At 34.9% G+C, this 24,786-nt stretch overlaps 1 protein-coding gene across 2 annotated transcripts in view; it reads right to left on the minus strand.

The window, feature by feature from the left end:
* LOC306655496 (WD repeat-containing protein 72-like) overlaps positions 1–24,786 on the minus strand; it is an 87,196-nt gene that overhangs the window by 58,422 nt on the left and 3,988 nt on the right. Inside the window, exons 3-4 of one of the 2 annotated variants that reach the window (XM_079130011.1) lie at positions 21,947–22,026; positions 16,668–16,863 (exon numbers count right to left, since the gene is read on the minus strand). In XM_079130011.1, coding sequence (XP_078986137.1) covers positions 16,668–16,863; positions 21,947–22,026 — 276 coding nt within the window. Of the gene's footprint in view, positions 1–16,667; positions 16,885–21,946; positions 22,027–24,786 lie in introns of both variants that reach the window. The other variant, XM_079130010.1, reaches the window with a different exon arrangement.

Below are 24,786 nucleotides of genomic sequence, written 5' to 3' on the forward strand. Positions count from 1 at the left end.
CTGGAGCCTGAGTTCCTGGGCAGAAAAAAAAACAAAGGGTTCCAAATAATCTGATCAAAGGTTCTGTGAGTCCCATTATGTGAATACCACTCATATACCAAGTACTATACTAATTTCAAACATTCCACTTCCCTCCCAAAAGATGTACAAAATCAAGTAAATATCAAATGCCTGTTAACAGAGATCAAGGGACAGGAGTGAATAGCTGGACTCTGCCTTTAGTATAAGTTGGAACTGAGAACTCTGTTATGTCTCTATACCCAACTTCATCTTACATGACATTATGATCATATCCATCCCTGAAACTTTATCATGTGCTTTATTTTTTTAGTTCAATTTTTTGTTGGTTCTATTTAGTAATACATGACAGCAGAATGCATTTCAATTCATTGTACACAAATGGAATACAACTTCTCATTTCTCTGGTTGTACATGATGTAGAATCACACCGTTTGTGCAATCATACATGTATATAGGGTAATAATGTCTGTCTCATTCCACCATCTTTCCCACCCCTTGTCTCCTCCCCTCCCCTCATTCCTCTCTACATAATCCAAAGTTCCTCCATTCTTCCCTTACGCCACCCCTTTTATGTATCAGCATTCACTTATCAGAGAAAACATTTGGTCTTTGGTTTTTTGAAATTGACTTATCTCACTTAGCCTGATATTTTCCAGTTCCATCCATTTACCAGCAAATGCCATAATTTAATTCTTCTTTAAGGTTGATTAATATTCCATTGTATATATATACCACAGTTTCTTTATCCATTCATCTATTGAAGGGCATCTAGGTTGGTTCCACAATTTAGCTATTGTGAATTGAGTTGCTATAAACACTGATGTGGCTGCGTCACTGAATATGCTGATTTTAAGCCCTTTGGGTATAGGCCGAGGAGTGGGATAGCTGGGTAAAATGGTGGTTCCATTCCAAGTTTTCTAAGGACACTCCCCACTTCTTTCCAGAGTGGTTGCAATCCCACCAGCAATGTATGAGAGTACCTTTTGTCCCACATCCTTGTGAATATTTGAAAACTTAACACCAAAAATAAAAATAACCCAATCAATAAATGGGTTAAGAAACTGAGCAGACACTTCACAGAAGAGATATAATTAATCAACAAATAGGAAAAAATATTCAACATCTCTTGTAATTAGAGAAATGCAAATCAAAACTACTCTAAGATTTCATCTCACTCCAATTAGAATGGCAATTATCATGTGCTTTAGGCCTGGCAAGTGGCTGTGCTACAGGTGACTCTGAAAGGCCAATCTCATCTGAAATCACCCAAGGCAGCTACTCATATGTCTCAAGTACTTATTGCATCATTGGCCCATCATAAATTCTCAGTGACTGCTGATGAATGACAGAATTAATAGATAATTAATAATTCAATACTCTTGTGTTCATCTACCATTTGAAGTAAGACATAAAATCCACTGTAATTAAGTCTAAAATCTAAAACAAAATGATACACAATGAAAATAGTAATTTTACTTCAAAAATATGTTTCCGAGAGATTTAAGCACTTTTATACCTTAAAAGGACACTAAAATGCACTGACATGGTTATATGACATTAAGAACGCAAAAGAAAATCTTTTTTTTGCAAAAAGTTTTGAAGTAGGAAATTTTAGTGAAAAGAATTGCGTGTACTTCTAGGAAATCTCATCATGATCTCAGTGTAATAGCCATTTGCAAAAGAGCCCTGAAATGAGTACATGCCAGGGAGCATTATTGGAAAAAGGCCCGCTCCAAGGACTTCCTGGAATTCCCTTCTGTGCAAGTCAGCAGCTTGCCTGGCATGAGCTGGGCAATGCACTGAGGCAGGGTGTGTTAGGGAGCCCTGGGAAGCCTAAGGGCTGGTCTGCAGTGACACGGCCTGTGATTTATGACCTGGGCTTGAAACAAGCAAAAGCCAAGAGCCCACATTATCCAAATTGTTATTAACGTACAACTAAAAGTGACCATTGAAAGAATCTGAGGTAATTAGGTGAGTATTTGTTGCACTGTCACAGTGTTGTATGGGGAGGTCAGGTATGTACAGAAGAAATGACCCTGCCCAACAAAATCCTACCTGAAATCCATATAATCTCAGCATTTCCAAGAGAGAATTACATAATTATCTGATTCAAATTTTAACTTCAAATAATATACATTATTGTTTATAAACTGTGGTTTAAAATGCAAATTTACAACTAGCTGTTAATAAAATGTAGAAACCATAAACACATTGATTTGTGCTGCCAAATCAGTTTGTGTGCAGATTAATCTGCTTTTTAAAAAAAATTATAGAATACATCACTGATGAAAGAAGGTGTATGATTGTGTGTGTGTGTGTATTTAATGATAGTACAAAGCAGTTCCACTCATGCAGAATTCTATAGTAAAGTGCTATTGGAATATTCTGCTTACCAGGATGAATCAGAATTCTTTTTACTACATTCTACCCAAAGCAACAAATGAAAATGAATTAGATGTTGAGACCAAAAGTTCAAATGACTGTCATCCATTATAATTTCAAATCTCATACCTCATTGAAATATCCTTCATCTCAGTATTTAATCTTATAAAATATAAATTATTAGAAATGTATATTATAAATTTAACAAATAAAATACAGTTTTGACGATTTTGTTAGTTGCTTAATTTTTACAAAAGATTCAGATACTTATGAAAGTTTTAAAATATCAATTTAGATCATTTTCAAATAACCAGAAAGTTAGTCATTGGTACAGATCTTTAAAACATCTGTGCTTTCTATATAAAATGAAAATTATTGAAGAATCTTGGCATTATATTTCTAATATTTTTACAAATTCTTAGTTATAGCTGTGTAGAAGATAGCATATGAAGGTGAAAACACCTAATTCACTTCATAGTGCAACAATTATGTAGCATCCTCCTAGGATTAAGCAACTGTGTGTATGGGGAGAGCACACAGCTCTTACTTCAGGAATGAGAAATGGAAAATTTAGAACTTGTGATCTAAAGTAGTGCTTAAAATTTTTAAGAATATTATGAAGGTTTACTGGACTTTTTTTTTTTCTGGATTTAGGAAAAGGGCTTAACAAGTTTTGGTAGCTGCTACATATTAAAATAAAAGAGAGAAAATTTTATCAAATTTGTGATTACAGCTGGTGAATTTAAAAAGCAAGGACTGATCAAGAAGAAGATAGGGAAAGTCAAATTATATTCAATACAACTAGGACGGGAAACCTGCCAATTGTAATAAATAAAATGACTTATGATGCCTTCACCCTCTTCATACAGCTGTTATAACTGGCGCATTTAAGTGCTTTTTACCATTAGTCACTACTGTATCACAGTTTCATTCTTACATTTTTTGGGTACCTTTTATACTCCTGATTTATGCCTGAAGAGAAACTAGAAAAACCATGCATGTTTTACATACAGATTCCAGGAGTCAGAACTCAGCTAAGTAAAGTTACTTTTGAAGTCTAGCTCTTGTAATGGTGTTATGGGACACATGGTTTTCCAGTAAAACCTCCTCCTGCAGCCATGTTTTCTACACATGGACTTCTTCCAGGTCTGCACTGCTTTCTTAAGCTATATCATGGTGGAATCTTATCCTTTATAATGTTTTGGAGAAGCGGAGGGTGGCGCCTGCACAATTTGATTTGGTGTAAAAATACACACCAAATCTGATTTCTGTTACATTAAGGCATTCTCTGACAAAATATACAGAACAAGAAATGAAGTGAATTGTGTTTTAGAAATATCTGGTGAGCTTGTTTCCCCGAATACCTGACCACTAATTTTAAAAAATGGATCAAAACCCACTTTAATTGAATATTTAATATATGATTTAATGGTCAAGTTAAGATACATTTTAAATGCTAAATATAAAAATGATTTGTGTTTGCTTACTGGAAATATTTGTAATACAAGCCAACATATATAATAAACTAATATTTAAAGCAAATTTACTGTGGAAGAAATGAAATGGCCATCTTCAATTTATAAATATACTACATTCATCAAACTATATTTTTGACTAATAGTTGGCTTTTATAGTATGAATATCATAATAGTGGATTGCCATTAACAGTAGAAATAGTTTAACTCATTTTTAAAATGTGTAATATATTTTCCCTTAAAATAAGCCACTTGAAATATAAAAATGTTAATATTCTCTTCAGGAAATACTCAAGCTTAGCAAAAATGAAATACATCATTTTTCATAAATAAATGAGCTTTCTCCATCCTACACATCATGCCCCATGAAACAGAGTACTTTCCAGAAACGAATCTGGGACTGGCAAATAGGAGCATGAGATCTAGTCAATGCCATGGTTACACATCATCATGGTAATGCTACCTACATCTGATGTGCCCTAATTTTCTTCTCAATGAAATGGACAAATAATCTCTTCAATGGATATCTGAAAAGAGAAATAAAATGACATGCTAAAACCTTTCGAAAAGTAAAGTATTATATAAGTACCAGAAAAGGCACATGAATCATTTGAAAATAACCCACCTAATGTTTTTTAGTATCTAAAAATAATGCATAAAAAGATATTTGGGGGTCCTGAACTTGTATTTTCTCTTGAATATTTTGAATAGGATTTAGCTACTTTGGAAAGATTGAAATATAGGTCCCAAGAAAACCCTAACCATTCCTTTGCATCTGTCAACATTAAACAGACTTTATGGGGTTTGAACACCACTGCTATTTGGAGATTCCCTGACATATTTGCCACAGAAAGGCAGACTGATTATAACTTTCCATTCTCTTCCCGTATTATGAGAGTCCCAGAGGTACAGCAGTGGGATGTTATTGATTCACCCAGGTGAGTAGGCAATTCTGCACTGCATTGCAGGTATTTTGCCATTACCTTCTGAAACACTGTGTCACAGTGCAGGGTGTGTCAAATAAAAAATAAATAATACTGCCCAATCTCAGCAGTTTGAAAGAAACATAAATCAATGGCATAAGAGAAGCAGGTGATGTAATGACTGGAATTAAGTACATGGCTTGAAGAGACAGATCATGAAGTTTAACCTTTGAGGTTATTCACTGGATGTTAATATAAACACATGGAAAAGCATATTTCATTGTTACCTTGTTTTGCTGAATTCTATTAGTTAAATCAAGATATTCTTAAAAAGTGGTAAACTGAAATAATATAGTGTATTCCTTGAAAATGTCTAAGAGCAAACAGTTATCCTGGTTATAATGTTTCAGTTAAGGACATTTGTTAAAAAAAAAAAAAAAGAGGTCAACAATGTCTCCATAAGCCAAAAAATAATAAAATAAACAAACAGATAAACAACATGGATGGTCTAAACTTGTCAATAAATGGTAAGCAACACAAACGAATACAACAGAGATGAGAAATCAGACCAAATTAGTAATGTATGAAAGCTGGAAAAAAATTAAAAGCCAATTTAAAAAAGATGGGAGATTGGAATAAGGACCTAATAGAGGAAAAGAACCTCAAGTCAGCACCATAGAAATGTAGAAGGTGTAACTACTGAGATCTGAATTCTGACAATCCTAAAAGGCACTAGATAATGTTTGGTCTAAAAGCAAGGAAGCAAAATTTCCTTCCTGTATGTAACATAAACAAAATTTCCTTCTTTGTGTGGGACATGAAGCACTAATATGACATCTAACTAAAAAAGGGAAAGAAAAGGAAATAAAAAAGAAGTACTGCTTTACAAATAAATTGTCATACAGAAGGATACTTAACAAAACTTGAACACAGGGTTTCTCTGTTATCTCGTTTCTTTGCATTGGAAATGTCCTACTTCTCTTAAAATTTTTTTTTTCATGATTTTCTTCATCTTTCAGAAAAAAGCTCCATACCAGTCTCACATTCTGCATCTTGCTTGGAACGTCCTCATCTCCTCTACACCATCCACACCAAACTCATCCCCATTTCCTAAGCAGGCTGCACTTGTATGCCTCTGTGCCTGTTTTATGTTATTCCCTTTGCCTGCAATAGCCTCTCACCACGCTCTTTCCAACTAACATCAACTGGGTCCTTCCAGAAGTAGATATTAGATGGAGTTATAAATGCAAAGGCTTACTGGGAAGCAACATCTATGAATGAAAAAGTGCTAAAGCAAGATTGGGCAGGAAAAACTCTATTCACCATCCAGATCTGACAACGTTTCTACCAACTTAATGGAAACTCTAGAGAAAAGATTTCCCATCAGAAGAAGTCTGCATGGGCTGAAAACGACTAGGCTCTTATATTTTACCCTGCTCAGCCATTATCCCAAGGAGTATGACCTCTGCTGCAATGCTGGGACAGATCTCAAGGTGCTCACAGGTGGAGCCATCCTCCTCACAGCAAATCAAGTCATCCTTTCCATAAGAAGAAATCTAAGCAATGCGTCTCTCTAAGTCTGTCACACCACTCTTCTCTAGAGTCTATGTAAATGTCTATTCTTGCGTGAAGTCTCTAAAAATCAACCCATGGCAATCAGTAACTCTATGCCTCCTTATTCATATGAACTTTAGTGTCTCACATCATTGTGTCTTCATATGTCTCATATGGATGTTGGATGGACAGACTTACCACCCGGATCACCAAGAAGGTTATCCCTTACCATGGTACAGAGATATCAAGAGATATACCTTGTATATATCAAGGAATATTAATGAAGTTCTCAAAAACAATAGCATATTTTAATATACTTTAAATACCTAAGGATTATGAATTTTAAGGATACTATGTATCAAAAATTAGGATGCTCTAAATCAACATTTTGGAATTATATTCCCAATCGAAAATCCAATCCCAAAGATAAATAAATTCCATGAATCTATGATTTCTTTCTACCCATTATTCTCTTCCAATTTTCTCTTTGAATTTGCAGATTGGAAAATACTTTGCCTAATTTCAACTTCAAAAGTATACTGTCTAGTCTATAAAATAATTTAATTAAGATGTAAATTTGGGGGTTTTATTTGATTACCTTTTTGGATAGGGCTTAGTAGCTCAGTAACATCCAGCCTTATTTAATCAGCCAACAACTTTTCTCTATGCTAACCTCAAAACTAGAATTTGAGAACATAAAAATGAAAGTGAATGAACAGGACAAGAAGCTCTTTTTCTAATAGAGGAGACAGAATTAATTCAGGTCACTTACTATACAATATGGAAGTACTGTGACTGAAGGGGAGGGCACAAGGAAGGAGGAAACATTGGGAAGCTGAAAAAGGAAATTCTAGAATTAGTTGGGAATTACTATTTTTGTTTCATTTCCTTTTGGTTTTAAAAGAGAAGGACAATGTAATGACTCTACATAATTTTCCTATGTAGATATATGAATACACCAGTGTATCCCACCATCTTGTACATACACAAGACTGGGGTCCTAATTAGAATAAGATACATTCTAAGCTTTTTTTTTTTTTTGATAATTATATCAAAATGGATTCTAGTTCTTCATGTCATATATAACTAAAAAGAATTAATAAAATAAAAAATAAAATTTAAAATGAAAGATTAAGGGTATGATGGAAGCAGAATAAGATGTAGTAAAAAGATTTAAATTACGAGAGGAGAGAGGGGTGGGGGGAGAGAAGGGCAGAAACAAAGGCCACAGAATGTCTACATCCTTTAACCTAAGCAGTGGCTGTTGGCAGGGTTGGTACTGCCCCCTACTGGAGCCTTTGGGAACAATTGAGGTGAGGGACATCTGGGTTTCCCAATGATTGCGAAGACACTAATTGGCACTTTGTGGACAGGTCCTAGAGTTGCTTGATGTCCTGCAATGCTCAGAAAAGACCTTCACAACTATTATCCTGCTATATCACATCATTTCCAAAAATTACACTGGAAATTCATGGAAGGGCAAACATTTTTATAATTTTCCAAACCCAGAGCCTAACTTTGTCTTATCTGTAAACACATAGGAATATTTCAAGTCTTTTAATAAACTAAATTTCTAGGAAGGTTACTACTCTGTATATCAAGAAATGACCATATTCTGTCTCTGTTATCTAGAACTTGCCAGGAAAATCCACCACACACTATAGGAGTCTGTATCCACAGCTGTTGTCTCAGCAATGGGAGGGGTCTGTGTGTTAGCATTTTGTTATATTTTAATATAGTCATGCCCAGTCCTTTAAACATATTATTTTATTATAAATTACTGATTATTTTTCCTTTAAATGGCATATGAGTGATATATACGGATTGGTTATATTACTTACAAATTTCATTTTAGGATAATAACGGGGGAAGTCAAAAAATGCTGGTTAGGATTGAGAACTATTATAATTTTTCTGAAATTTCAAAATCACCTCATTGTGATGGGAAGAAATCTCAGAGACTGGAAGTGTTCACATAGACCATGTTCTATGTATATTCAGCAACCAAAGAGCAGTTTAACATTGCCCCCAGATTGGCAGGCTCCCTGTCTGGAGGACAGGTGTTCCTGCACAGATATAAATAAAGGGCTTATGCTCAGCAGAGGCAGGAAAAAGAAAAAGTAACAATTTTTCTTTGAACTAGTTGTCTTCATTTCTTGCAGCTTATTCTCAGGGGGTTGAAAATGAATTCCCTGCCTTGTTTTTTGCCTTCAAAAGCAGTCAGCATTAATTTTTCCTGGTGGGTCTCTAGATAGATAAATTGGTTTTTGAAGTAAATAGATAAATTTGAAGAAATGCTCCTGAATTAACACTTTAGAAGAAAACAACCAACCCTATAATGACCATGTACATTCTCTTCCTAGCTACAGACTATTAACATGTTATTTAGCACTTCTTCCATTCTGCCTTGAACATGATGCTTGTTTTATGCTGTCAATTATTAGTCTTTTGCTCATTCAGGGAACAAAAATTTAATGAACATTCATCATGAACCACGTGGTGTATTTGCTGCTAGGAGCATAAGATTAATTAAGTTCCAGCTTTTGCCCTCAAGGAGTTCAGAGTAGTAGAAAAGCAAGGCAAATAAACAAACAAGAGTGCCAGGTAATACACACTATTTTAGAAGAGTGTACAAAGACTTTAGAAAGTGATATAATTGAAAATCTCAATTCCTAACATTGAAATTTAAAAGCAGTAAATGCTTAAGAGATGTTTTAAAGTTATTCAAATTGTTCCAAAGTTGAAAATTGCCCAGACATATTGAAGAGTTCAAATGGAAAGATAAGGCTCCAGCCAGCAAGACAATCAACATTATGACTGAACAGGATGTTGCAAGGGCACAGGGACAACTGGAGAGTGTTCCCTTCAGTCACCATTTCTCTAGCCATTGCCATGTGCTAGACACTGTGCCATCAGTTGAGAATACAAAGCTCATGAAGGTCCTGCATTTTTTCTTAAAAAATGTAGTCCTCAGTTATACTAAAATTGCTTTCAGGACTAGGAATACATATTCATATTGGCTGATGGAATTGCATTTGATGGAGGAACTAATGTCATGCCAAGTCCCAGGCTCAGAAGCAGGGCTGGGTTCTAAGGGAGGAGGTGACCCAGGTCACCAGCTTGTGAATAAGGCTCTGTGTCACCTACATAAGGGTTACTGGTTGTAAGAGGTCATGAATGAGTCAGAAGTTTCTGGGGAGCCAGGTTCCAGGATGAGTCCAAATGCTGAGGAAACCATGTTTGAGGCAGAGGTTCCTGGAGAAACAGTAGCTGAATGAGGAATGAGGAGAGTCTCAGGCAAGGTTTGGGGGCTCTCTAACATGAACTGAAGGTAGATCAGGGAGAAAATGAGTGGTGAAGAGCCAGTTACTTAACCATTAGGGAAAAGAAGCTTCTAGAGCTTGCAGACTAGATTCATCGTGTTTCTATTTTTAATTATTTTTGAGCCTGCTGTGTGCACATGGCCTGATCCAGGATGATGTAAAACACTGGAAAATACAAATTTCAGTTTGTATTCAAGATCAGGTCTGGATGATACAGGATAGCAATCATCTGCTTTTCCTTCTCTCCTCCTCTTACTAATTAGGAAGTTGGCTGAATCTTCAGTAGAAAACTGTCCCACTGTCCATCCATTCATCCACCCACTCAATAAACACTTAGTACCAGCTACTAGGTGGAAGACCATCTCAGGTGATGGAGGAAAAAAGATAATAGACCTGTCCCTGTCCTTGAAGGGTCAGTGTAGGGAGGCCAGTCTCAGCTTGGGAGAACAATAGTGAAAACACATCGATTTCAGCGACAAGAATCTAGATCACTTTTTCTTTGTCAATATGTTTAAATGGTATGCAGACAATAATCAATAAAGTGGTGCTTCCACAACTGTTACCAAGGAAATATTTAACTCAATTCTTTGATGCTACCACCTCTGTGCAGTTGAGCCAGGTTGGCATTCTGACTGCTTATGAGGAAAAATAAGACAATGAAATACTCTAGTTCTTCATATGCCAAATGAAAACCATCAATCTCAATCTCTGTGAAAAATGAACTACTTTTGGAAGAGAATAGTAAACTCTATCTGTCTTCTAAGGCGATGCAATCTTTAGATGACACAGAGAGGGCAGAAACAGTGAAGAAGCTCAGAAGAATTTTTATGGACAAAAGAGAAATTATGAATCTCTCCATCGTTTTGTAAGGAGCGGAAAAATAAAACCAGACATACATTAGACCCAAATGGACTATTGTGGTGGTTGAGAAGCAGGGAAATGTATGGTTCCATGCTAAAGTAATTAACTTGCCTTATGCATATATATAAATTAATCTTCACCTAACACATGAATACTTTGATAATTTGAATAAGATTACCTATTGGATAATTCAAATCAAACTGTAAAGAATGGTTTTCAATTTCTTCTCTTCCTCTCTTCCTCCAACACCCCCATGCTTAACCCCTTTCAAATAATATGTAATTATGCAAATATTTTAAATTTTAGAGATTTACCAGCTGTTCTAGTGTTCAGGAGTAAATAAAAATCTATTTTTAAAAAAATAACCACACTAAAACTTTTATAAATTAAATTTATATTCCAAATAAGTCTTAAATATTAAGTACTATCTTTAGTGACATGACTTAAAATACTGCACTTAGAGTTTTATAGATATTAAAGTCTTCAATATTTGTTGATAGGTTTTTTGAAAATTTTTTTCTGCTGTCTTTCTACACATCTCAGTTTTGCTGCCTTATAATCCCCAACTTGGGTAATCTGTACCTCTCTGTCACTTGGAGGCAGTAGGCAAATATTTACTGAACAATTAATAGTGAAGGAGAATCATGTGTAATTGGGAGGAGTGCAAATAGTGAGAGGAAGCCCAGGTTTGAGTCCTGGCTGTCACTTGCTAGCAGTAAGAGCCTACAACGTTACTTCACTTCTTGTTTCCTTATCTTACTTTCAGTATTGTCTGAAGGCTGAGAAGTTAGGATCGGAAGGTGGGAGTCAAAGAGAACACAGATGTTTTAAAGGGAAGAAATTAAAGACATAGAGGTCCTCTCTAGTGTTTGGGATTCTCATTCATGGCATTTTCATCCATACGATTCTTGGGAATAAAAAGAAATGGGGATGGGTGGCTTTGTAAACAGCTACCTCCCTCTGTCTCGGCTCTTTGCGTGGCTATCCTGTTCACCCATTGTCCACTTAGGTCTCTGTTTAGGTATCTGATCTTTCCAAAGACTGGATTAGGTGTTTCTTTAATGTGCTTTCACAGACTCCACTAGGGCATCAGACACAACTTCCTTTCCTAACCCTCAGCCTTCCAGAACGACAAGCATGACAACTATGACCATAATACCCACTAATCCTGATCTGGCTTGGTTATTCTTCATGCCTCACACACCTGTGATGAATTCGGTGCTGGCCTATACCCCACTGCCGAGCTCCGGTTTGTTCCCTGTGGTATCTCCATCTCTTGAATCAGTGGAAACAGTGAAGTGACACAGAGGAGAAATGCATAAAGATTGGCTTAATATATTGGAAAAAGGGTAGGATATAAAATCTCAAGTCATCACCCTGCATAACCGAAGGTCAATCATCTCAGCTTAATCTCAGCTTCCTGGCTCAGTCTACCCAAAGGCTTCAGATACCTTTTAAAATAAAACAACAAAGAGGAACAGTGAAACATGCATTAGTATGTATATTTGTTTATAATTGATATACATGTTGCTAATGTACTGATTTTATGTCCATTCTAAAATATTCACAAAAATAGAAATTTCAAAAGGACGAAGTTGACATTCACACATATATATTCCTCCTGTTAGAGCTTAAGATAACTTGGCAATGCATTTATATCGTTTGCTTTAGCTTGCATTGTTAGTATTATCTTCAATCCATAGTTTCTTGGCAAGGGAATTTTAGCCTCTTGTCAATTTTCTGGGGATTAGTTTAGGTAAAAACAATATAAAGCCTGTAGATCATCTAGACAGGTATACCTGAAAATGAACACATCAGGGACAGGTTTTATGAAGTGCATCTTCTGCTCTTCCTTTAGCATACCTGGTGGGTTACATCGTACCTGCAAGTGATGCTGCACCACCCCACACAGGAACCAAGTCAAGGATACCAGAGTCCATCCACCTATCCCTGTACTTGGTTCCTGTACCACAAGGTAACATAGTGCCACTTGTCTGTTCAAATCATTTCTTCTGAGAGAGAGAGAGAGAGAGAGAGACCAAGGCTTCATAGTGACACAAAGGCCTTCTATGCTGAATCCCCCATTTTCTTCTCTTCCTTGCTCACTTAATATCACTCAGACCTTTCCCGAATGACTTCTGTGGCCATAAGACTGTTTTTCTTAGGCCTGGAGACCTCACAGTGGGTGGACTAAAGTGTGAGGGAGACAAGTACATTTCAATGAGTTTCTATAATCAGACAGATTTTCTTCTGAGAAGGTTGCCTGGCAGAGGAAGCTTGCCCCAGCAGAACCATAGAAACTTTTCTTTTGATAGATATTTATTTCCTCGATTTACAACAAACACGTGGTTTTATTTAAACAAAAAGCACACTTCTGTTGTTTAATTTTCTAGATAACTCTTTCAACATGATGCATGTAGTGAAGATTATTTGCATATCTATATATAACGCATCCTCTTCACAACCACAGTTCAACATGAAATTTAAATTCAGCCAATAATTCCAAGGTGACAGTTTTATCTACAAAGACTCCTTTCCTATTTGAATCAATTTATTTAATGGAACAATTTAGGCTACTTATTTAAGCTGATCCAAATAACATTCAAACAAAAAAAGGGGGGATTACTTTCAGATGCAACTTAAAAATGAAAACCATTGCTGTTTTAAAAGCAATGAATTTTAGTTTAAATGTGAGTATTAATTATGTGATTTTTAAAAAAGAGATTCAAGGAAGATAGCAATGTAATCACTGTAAAAATGTAAACAGATAAAATCCACCACTCTCACATAAAACATTGATACTCAAATATTAAGACTTCAAATAAAATACATGCTGTGAAATGTAACAAAACACTGAAAAAAAGAAACAAGACACAAAATTACAGAATTCAAACACACATTATCCTTCAACTCTCACTTCATTTGATTTCCAATGTTCCTAGATGCATCTTGTACAAATAGTTCCAGAAACCTGGTGATTTTCTCTATGTGAGGGCTGAGATGGCAATGATTGAACACTCTGAATTTTCTTTGGTAATAGAAAGTATGATTTATGAGAGAGGAATAAAAATCTAAGAAAACCATTCAATAATTATTCAATTTTTAGATCAAGTTGATTTAGAGCAAATTTCTGTCATGCTGCCAGTAGAGAGAATATAGCTTACTAGATCAGAGTACAATGTTTAAGAGAATATCTGGGACTGCATCTCTGTTTTTATTAATTTTGTGATTGTAGGAAACACATATAGTCTCTCTTAAGTACCAGTTTATTCATTTTAAAAGTGGGATAATAAAAAATAGGAAGTATACTTTATAGTACAAGGCATATCTGATGGTGGCATTCAAAGTAGCTGGTATGGTTATGGGTTAATTTAAAAAATGTATCTAATATATATGAGAAATATATGTAGGCAAATGTGTGGGTTGTGTGTGTGTGTGTGTGTGTGTGTGTGTGTGTGTGTGTGTGTATGCATTAAGAACTCAATAACTGCCAGGTGCGGTGACACACACCTGTTATCTCAATGGCTGGGGAGGCTGAGGCAGGAGGATTGTGAGTTCAAAGTCAGCCTCAACAACTTAGCGAGGCCCTGAGCTACTTAGTGAGACCTTGTCTCAAAATAAAATATAGAAAGGGCTGGGAATTTGGGTTCAGTGGTTAAGTACCACTGGGCTCAATCCCTAGTACCAAAAAAAAAAAAAAAAAAAAAAAAAAAAAACAAAAAACAAAACAAAACTCAATCTCAATAATTGTTTTTATTATTTTTCCTATGATTTATTATCACTGTATTACCATAAAGCTAATAAACCAAATATTCTCCATTCTAGCATCACAAATGTTTATGATTATCCATGGAAAACAAAACCATCATCTTTTACTTTCCAACCGATTCACAAAAGAGTTGTATTGCCAAAAAAAAACAAGAAAAAATAAATCAGGAAAAATGTAGCAGGTGGATAGAACTCAGAGAAGACAAAAGAGCAAGATCCTGATAAAATTAAAATACCATTTATCGTAAGAATTCTTGTACAATAATATGTTACAATGAGACTTGGGCTAAGAAATTTGCTCATGAGATTTGAGGATCATCACACCAGTGAACAGCCCCTCCACAATCTTCTCTTTGTCTCTGAACATTTGAAATAAAGCAGCTTTTTTGATTTGTCTTCCAAATATCATGTAATCCAGTTCATATCACTATAATGAAATTCTAAGGCCTTTTCCTATCATTTTACTAAGTTCTTTTGAATCGTTTTAAAAATGCATCTTTTCCCAAAGGGGAAAAGGGCAATAATAATTTAATAGAATAGTGTTTGGATAGTTCCCTTTTTAATGCCTGTGATGTGTTTCACATTTAATTGCAACTATAGTTAATATTTTCCTGCAAGTAGTATTTCTTGAGAAAATACATGTTCCACATTTTGTGACTGTGCTATTTGTTTAATAAAATATTCTAAAACTCAACCACCAACATTTAAATTAACTTTAATACTTTGTGTTCCAATTCTTATCAGAAGTTAACCCCAATTTTTTTTAATCATAGGCTAAGAAAATATTTTTTCATTATTGATCAGGACAGTTAATACCAAACGTGAAACTCAATGTCTTTGGTCATAGTAAGATGAGATTCCACAGTGTCAAGAACAGTTCTTATGCTAGAGAATGAACTGGGGATAAAACTGGGTCCAATCTGGTGAAAATACAAATGTGGGTAAGTTGTGACAGCAAAATATATCTCAAGTTTCATTTTGATAATCTACCAAGAATTTCTTGCCCAGAAAAAAAAATTAGCTATGGGCCATGAATAAGGTAAACCTTCAAGATTAAAGATAAGGCTCATAAAAGCCACCTCAGAGTTAACACACGATCAATGACACTGGCTTTGGGAACTTGGAAGAAACCTATCAATGGCACCAAGGGTGGCTTTCCATATGAATCAAGAGCTCAAATGTAGTCAATGAAAATTAAGTAAAAAGGAATTTTTCTACTTCTTGCTTGAAAGGTGTAATATAAATGCAGTCATGTGATACGAAAAATGAACTCTTCACAGATATATTACCAAATAACTAAAGTTTATTTCTGGAAAACAAATAATAAACCAACGAGTTGAAATAGCCATCTAGCTTTGTCAAATTATTTACTGAATTTGCTATCATCAGGGCCTTCCTGACTTAGAAATATTAGTGTGTTTTTTATTCTTTGGCCTATTCTGAATATCCCTTTTTATCTCTCACCACATAACACTCTTACATCAGTAATTTCATAAAATAACAAGTATAAATCATTGTATTTCCAAGAATGATACTGGTTGGTTCTAAGATTTAACCTTTCAAATATGACAACATTCCTGAGTCTCAAATAAATAAATATAAAATCTCTTGAGAACTAGAAGAAATATCTGACAATTTTAACCATCTTGAATATGTGTTTATAATGTGTTTTCTTGTCCCAAACACTCAATTATTCACATTATAAATTATTCATCAAAAGCTTACTAATAACGTTTATAGTTAATTTTTTATGTGTTTTATTTACTTTTTTAAAAAGTCAAGGCAAGTAGTATAAAAAAACAGTTAATACTTTACTGTATAAATTCAGATTTACCTGCTAGCCATAAGCCATAAATATTATTACTTTTGTTATAAAGCTATAATGACAAGGTTCATTATAAAAATCAAATGGTCCAACTGTAAAACTAGTTTTATTTTCTATACAAAATTTCTTCTTCCTAGAAAAGAAAAACTAGCACATGACTATTATCAAGGGACAAAACAAAAATATTTAGAACCCATTATTATTTGCATATATTTGTAATATAATATCACTTTAGGCTATTATGGTTAATCCTGTCTTCATTTTCAATCACTTAACTTCAAAACACTGTTATAAATAATGTACATTTTACTTATAGGAAAATATGTATTATTAGTGTAGAATCTAGAAGTTCTTTAAAAACCTGACACTTATCAAGGGAAATTGATAGCAGATAAAATAGAAACAGGGCACTTGGTTTGAATCTTGTAGAAATGAGATACAGTGAACTTATATTTCAACAGTTTATATTATAAACTTATATTCTCATGTAGTACAAAATTCCATCGAAAGAGCAATCCAGTAAAATTTTTACTTACTTTGCAGAGCTGAAGTGTTTCTAATACACTGTAACTCTAGCTCCTCAGTCCACTCCTTCTTCATAGGGATTTGCATCATCTCACAGTTACCATTCTCTGCTGTGAACACTGGTTGACTGTCAACTGGTGTCTTTCTCAAACTCTTCATGTGCTGTTGCACTTCAGCCAAGAGAACAGCTTGTATTGCTTCAGTTACCTGGAAAGGTCTTTGTTGTAACTGTTTTTGTTTTAGTGAATTATTTTTAATAGTATTACAAGAATTGATAGTCTTGTTAAAAAAAAAAAAAAAGCCCAGAATTTTGATTGAATTGGATTTCTATATAATACTATTCCATTCTGTTAGAATGGAACATTCTAAAAGAGTGAAAATATGGGAAATAAAACTGTTCTGCAAATGCAAGATTCTACATGGATACTTGAAAGAAGTTTTAAATTCTTTGATCTAAAAGTTTCATTAGAAGGTAAAGAAAATTAATGAGAAGTATCATATTATATTTAAAGACAAGGTTAGTTCTTCAAATTATGTCTAGCTCCAAAGCACCAGTTAGCTGAAACACTGGATTTAAACTATGTTTAATAGAGAAGTTTAAAGAAAGACTTTAATAAATATCTCACTAAACTGAATGTATGCATATGTAGTTTTACAGAGATTAAAATACTGCAAGGAATTCCTTCCAGTGTTGTGCTTACCTACTCAAGGAGCTGTGGTAAGTTGGGGGCAGGGAGATGCTTATCACAGAACATCTAGTGGAATACCTTCCTTCTTCCTTCTCCTTCTTCCTCCCTCCCTCCCTTCTTTCCTTCCTTCCTTCCTCCTTCCTTCCTTCCTTCCTTCCTTCCTTCCACCCACTAGGGATTAAACCTAGGGCTTTATGCTTAAATACTTCATTCTAAAATGAAGAACTCAGAATGACAGTCCAAGATTACAGAGACCTGGAAAACAGGCTTTCTGATACTTGATTCTATGTTCTTTATAGTATGCCACACAAGGTTCTGTATCCTCATCCATCAATGCAACAGTAGTGATTGCTTGCCCAGACTTCTTCTTGGCAAGTGATATGGCAGGGAACAGAGCTAGGAAGTGCCCTAGGAAAATCAGGAGCTGAATCAAGGAGACAAAAAGAAGGACACCACTGATCTAGGTGGACTTTGGACCCCTTCCCCTTAACCTTCTCCAGTTGTAGTTCAGTCTTTCATATAGCCACTTCTCAGTGCCTGTTCTGTCTTCCCTCAGAAGCCTGCCCTTTGCCAAGCTGGCCCAAGTTCCACAATTGCTACTGGTGCCCCAACCCCTGCCATTATTCCCAGTCTACCTGTGAGATGTGTGGAGTTAGGGATTTGGACACCACCACCTGAGAGGAGTGATCTGGAGATGCAATAGCCAAAAACAGAATATGCATGATCTGGACATTCATTTAGTCTCTGTTGTGAATTATGGTAGCATATGAGACTCTTAGGGTCCAGAGCCTCCCAATGAGCTCGTGCTAATTACAGATGCTCACTGAACTACTGGGGCAGAAGGAACTGGGTACCTGACTTATAAATAAGGAAGCTTTCCAAGAGTATTAGAGGAGTTACTGATTACTGATTCATCCTCTGTTCTTGTCCAGCTCACACTCAAATACTTGATTAGGGAAGAAAACAGGCTAATGAGTGGTAATAATTTTGCTATTGTATGCTGTGTATACTAACATGTAGCATAGCCTATCAAGATACAAGTAAGTAATGCTTACTCATGAAATCATGTGATGCAATATTCAGCACTGTAATCTTTATTATTTTGTGATTCTAGTGTATAATTATAATATCACAATTCTGGTGAATCATGCATATTAAAATTCACCATTTGATGAAACATGTAATAATGTGTTACTTATCATATAGGATAACATACTACAACATATACATACAACTTTGCTGATTATGTATATCACAGGGTGGGCATATTTTCTTAATTATTAATGAGAGTAATTTTATATCACTGAATATTTCATGCATGAAATTTTAACTTTTCACACGTTATTTGATAGTACTAATTCCAAGATGTGGATGATATGGTAGAAAGAACACTGGATCAGAAAAAGAAACCTTCAGCTTCTGATCCAGCTGTGACAGTTACTACATATGCAACCTTTGACAAGTCGAACTCCTCTGAAAATTCATGTCCTTACTTACTGAGAGGGGGTTAGTATGAGAGCGTCTCAAAACAGAACAGTATGTGGAACCCATAGACCACAATGTGTCCAGAACATGATACAGCCCTTAGACTGGGCAGTTTGGCCATATGCCAACAGTGGGAAAATTATCACCTTTCTGAGAAGTGTTCACAATTGTGATATAAAATATAATCTATTTCAATGTAGTCTATGAGATATAATATCATAATCTTATAGGATTAAGTTACAGTCTCAGTAATGATAAACATACAAAGTCTGAGAAGTATAATTTATTGATCGTTTTCAGCTATCAGTGCTTGCATCCCTTTAGTTCATAAAAATAGTAGGTAAATTTTGTTGAGCATCAATAGGGGCAGGATTTTCTCCAACAAAATATACATTTTCAGACAGATTTTATATAACTTTGTGATTGTAATGTCGACCTAAAATTGAGTGCTATGATTATAAAGTTATCTTCCAAATTCATAGAAATAAATTTCTCTGAAAAGTTAGATGCAAAGTATTATACTTTTATAAGGAAATGTAAAGAGAATTGAAGTAAGGTTTACAAATCCATTGGCTAGTCAGCCATGATTTGGGCCATATACTTATTATTATGAATGTTACTATTCCACAGCAAAGATAAAAAATTTTTGATGATATCCCACTAACACCTTGGAATACTAAAGTACTAAAAAATGGCATTGAGTATCATTATATTCATAAGAATCCCTGTATGCTGCTTGCTGTCTTGATGTCTAGATTGTCTATGATAAAAGCTTTTCCACAACACTGCACCTCTCGTTGGCCTTTCAAATCTTTGCAGTAGAGAAGCAACACTTCTTCCTGAGGGCCCATGCCAGTATTTGCACCCACTGGTGTTAGAATAAAAAAATCCAAAGCCCTTTACTAAAGTGCCAAAAACACAAATAACAACCCCATAACTTTCCTGTTTCTCTTTCAGGATTTATTTTTATGTTGACTCTCTGATGAATGAGAAAAGAGAGAACCTCTGGACTGACTCATTCATCTGAAAAATCAACTCATTCTTATCTTCTCCCTTAAAGGTAAACACTTAATTTCTGAGGTCATATTTTGCTGTTTTACAAAAGTTATTTCATTACTACCTAGTGCTCCCAAAAGTGCATAAACAATAAATTCAGGCTTAAGTGATTCAACTAACTGCTGAAATAAAGAGTGTTATCAAGAATAGCATTGGTTGATGAAGCATTTAAACAAATATTTGCAAGAGTCTGTGTTGTTCCTGGTGGACCAAGAATTTCCTTCCCACTTTACAAATGAAAAAGATAAAAAATTAAAAAATCTACAAGCTAAATCTATCTTCCCAAGTCATGCATTAGGTTACTGACAGAGATGACAGGACAGTGAGGCTTGGAGTTCCTGGGCAGTAAGTGATTGATAAATGCTTTGCAAATATCTCTCGTAGCCGCAATTTCACATAAGGTCACAGAACACAGAAATTTAAAGGCCCATTAGTCCAAACACACCAAACTATATCAAAGTGTAGTGAAATTTAAATGAACAACTATAAAAGATCTTTAGATTCAGGATAAATGTTCCCCCAATTGAAAGATTCTTTGGCTATGGGGGAAAAAAATCTCACTTTTAACAAATAGACTCTTTGGAGTGACTGCTAATATGCTGATAAAGTGAGTATGTACTAGTGTTTATTTTGATCATTACACAAAATATTTGCACAACTAGTCATGTATCCATGAAATATTTATTGACTGGCTACTGTCACTACTGCTTCTCTGGCCATTGGTGAAACAGGGTGAATAAGATAAACAGGTCCCTGCTCTTAGAAAGTTGATACAACAGTGAGAAGACAGAAAATGAGCAAGCAAAAAATCAAATGATATCATTTCCATTAAAAGCAATCACAATAAAGAACGTAAGGCTGGGTAACATGATGGCTACTGGAGGTGTGGGATGAGGCAAGGCCGGGTGGCAACATCACCTGGAGTTGTCAGGGACAACTTGTTGAATGAGGCAGATTTTGAGCAAAGATCTGGGGTTGAAAATGGAGAAATAAGAATTCCAGCCCAATAGTACATTAAGATACTGAGGAAATAAGTTTTGTGTTTTCTAAAAATGAAAATCAATGTGACTATATTAGGATAAGAATGGGGGCAGATAAATCATGGGGGATGAGGTTAGGAAGGAGGCAGACCATGTAGAAATGTGATTTTTCATTGTCATTAAAGCTGTGCATATTGGTGTTACAGTGGTATTAAACCCCCAAAGTTTGTTTTGACTTAACTTTCTTTGTTTCTCCATAACCAAGAATGACCATTTGTAATTGGAGTTACTGCTACTCTCATCTTGCAAATCTGATGTTTGTCAAGCTCATGAAGAGGAATGAAGTTCCAATAAAAATTCACCTGATCTTTTCCCATTCTTCTGTCTGTCCTACTCACTTTTCTCTATCCTCCTGGCTTTCCACTCTCTCTAGCACGCACCCTTTCTTTTCCTTTCTCTCATTTTCCTCTCATTTTCTCTCTTACCCTACAGGGAGACACTCTGTTTGCTTAATAAACTCCCTTATGTGAAAAAAAAAAAAATTCATCTGATCAGTGCACAGTTATGTATTATACAATATGCAAAGCTAACAGTAAGCTTGCTTTTAGGACGCAAAGAAGCATTAAAGGAGGGAGAAGGGCTTAAATTGGACATTGAAAAAAATTGCTCTGTCAGCTCAGAGATTGGGTACTCTAAACATGGAAAAAAGGTTTCTAAATTCACATGACCAAATTCTCAAGAAAAGCACCATAATGTCATGGCATATTTTGAAATCAAGTAACAGACTACTCTGCCTCAAACGAAAACTCCATAAGGCAAGTAGTTACCTATAACACCAACAAGCCCCACACTTCACCCCAGTTTATTCATGTCCCTTCCTTGGTGCACCTTTGCATATTTGATTTTTCCTTCTTTTTTTGGCCTCATCTCTGCTCTACATTAGGCATGTTAAAATGCAAGTCCAGAAGTTCAGAGAAGACATGAGTAACTACTTACTTGTACTGTCAGGTAAAGGAGGTATCAATGACTCTCAGCAGAAATAAACTTTCAATAATTTCAAGAACAGGGACTATATCATACCTGCACAGATTGGTCTCGCCAACATGAGATTAGCTTCAAAAGTGGAAGGTCAGCCTCAGGTGTATGAGATTCATTCTTACCTAGAAATACACAGAACACATTAATGCCCACAGAGTATTAGAAATGATGTAACACAATGATCTTATCCCTGGTTGCACATTGTAACCACCTGGGAAAATTGTTTGTGCAAACACCAATGCCTAGGTTCAATCCTGTAGAGTTTCTGATTTAGTAGGTCTAGGGGTCAGGGTGGGGAAGGCAGTAATACTTTGTAAAAATAGCTCAGATGATTTTCACGTATAGCCAGAGTCAAGAAATAATATATATCCATATCCATATATATATATATATATATACACACACACTTATATAAATTTAAAATACATATAAATGAGTATATACACATACATGTACACATGTACTTTTAGACGTATTAATACACAAATACAATAATCACATTCATTTTACAACTTAAATCCATCTTTGTACCTCTTTGCCAACCTAAGATAGATCATCAAATTTCACAATTCTTTCCTCATACAAATAATTCCTGAAATTCAATCCGGGTATGAATCAGTATCTATCATATGTAAAATCAAATAAAAGACTTCCTTTGATTTGTCCTTAGCCAGCAATTCCACTCTGATCAATAGGTAAAGCACTAATGCTTCAATTTGACTCATTTTGTTATGTATTGTTTCTTTTAAGTTTGCCCTTTTAAACGTCCTTTCTATCTGTCTTAATGTTCCATGTGAAATTTTAAGGGTGAAGTAGGGCTTGGTCTATTTAAATTGATCCACAGAGTGCCCAGAAGTTCCCTACACAAAAAGCACTTAATAAGTATCTTTTCATTAATTGAAAATGTACATATAATCACCCAAATGAAAAATCAATGAATTAAGACTTTCTGATGGCTAAGGAATATTATGCAGGTGACAGATCCTAGGAATAAGATGGGGAAGAAAGATGAAGGCTTTCCCCAGTTGGAAAATTGCTACTTTTGAATTGTTAATTTAAATTAATGTACTTATACATGTTTGACTTTCTGATATCAACTATTCAAATTAGCATTGTTCCAATATACTTTTGATTAAATCATCATCCTATATAGTACCATGATTGATACTTTGTATATTTTAATATATATTTTATCATATTAATAGTCAAAGATAATGTGATAGAAAGTATTTGATATAATACTTAGAACATAAAAATTAGAATATAAAAAAATACATCAGAAATTTTGACTATCAATATAATTATTTTTTTCTTTAGGAGCATATAATGAATTTGAAATGACCAGAAAACAGTACATAAAACATATATGATAAAGATTTATGATTCTGAAGTTGTACTTTCCATTTATTCCAGAGCACAGAAGGGAACAGAAAATCTTTTGATCTCGTTCCTTTCTCCCTCTCTCATTTTGTTGACCTTGTGACTCAACCATCAAAGCTAAGTATTGGTCTCAACTGTAACTACTTACCGGCAACATGGGGTACTTCACAGCACACTTTAATGTGATGTTAAAATTTTAATATGAGATAGAAATGAGAGCCAACTTTTCTTGGCAATGTCAGTGAGTTAAAGAATTAATTGCAACTTCAGAGGGAAAGATGAAAAGAAAACATCCCAGGCTTACTAATATAACTCAGTCACTGTTTCTGCTGACAGAAGTAAGTATTGGTTCTTGTCAACCCTTTAGAATGGGTGCCTCAGAGTATTAATTTATTCTTCAGGATGGCTTTATAAAATTTACACCATGAAGTAAATACTTTGCTTTAACCTCTCATCTCTCTATTATTAAAAAGAAAACAATCCTGTGTTTTCAGTCTTAACTGAATTTTAAATGGTACAAATGCCTCCTCAAATATCAGAGATATTATTCAGTAATAATATTGGTTGCCTAAGTTGCTTTGGGTGGGGCATTCAGAGGAGAAGAGGGAAAGCCTTGGCTCTAATTAGGAATTACCTGTCTTTGCAGGAACACATGTTAAAACTTAAACTCTAATACCTTTCCCTGTGTTATAAAAAATGGGAACATCAAATAACTAACTCTAACAAGAGCAACTATCTACGGAGAAGGCCAGCAACCCAGACCAGGGTCACATAGAGGGAACAATATTTGTAATCATAAATGTCAAAAGTGACCTGACAGAATGGAAAGAAAAAGCAAGGTTAGGAATTATTTGGATTGGAATTTTGATTATGATGAGTCATCTAACTTCTATGAACCCCAATTCTTCTGAGGATAAAAGAAAGAGTTCCTTCTACTGTGTAGGGTTCTTCATATATTAAATGAGATAATATGTCTAAATCCATCAGTATAATTCTTGGACTACACTAAGAACCCCATAATTGAAAGCTATTACTAAGCTCTTACTTGAAAGCTTGAGCAGTGTTTCTGATAGTCTTGTGCCTCTGTGCACATTGTGCAAGTCATCCCATTAAAGACGCCAGGAACTACAAAACTTTGGAAACAACATTCACATCAAGTCTGAGACCTTATCCTCACTTTTAAAATGTAGTAAATAAGGTTTTTAAAAGAGTAAGTAGTAAGCAACAGAGTTGGATCTTGAACCTCAGTCATCTATTTCATTTATTTCTCAAACCATTGTTCTATTCACTACTTATCCCTTAATTTTATTCAGTCACCAGTTTTATTCATTCACTAATTCAAAAAGTACTTGTTTAATTCCTTCTAGTCATTGTTTGAGGAACTGGGGATATAACAGCGAATAAAACTATCCTAAAAGTGTAACCCTCATCAAACTTACATTTTAGTAGCAGGCAGCAGATGACAAATAGAAAAAGTGACAGTGAAATGGTTAAGAAGAATA

Source organism: Sciurus vulgaris, assembly GCF_902686455.1.
Source record: "Sciurus vulgaris genome assembly, chromosome: 2".
NCBI classification, from domain to species: Eukaryota; Metazoa; Chordata; class Mammalia; order Rodentia; family Sciuridae; genus Sciurus; species Sciurus vulgaris.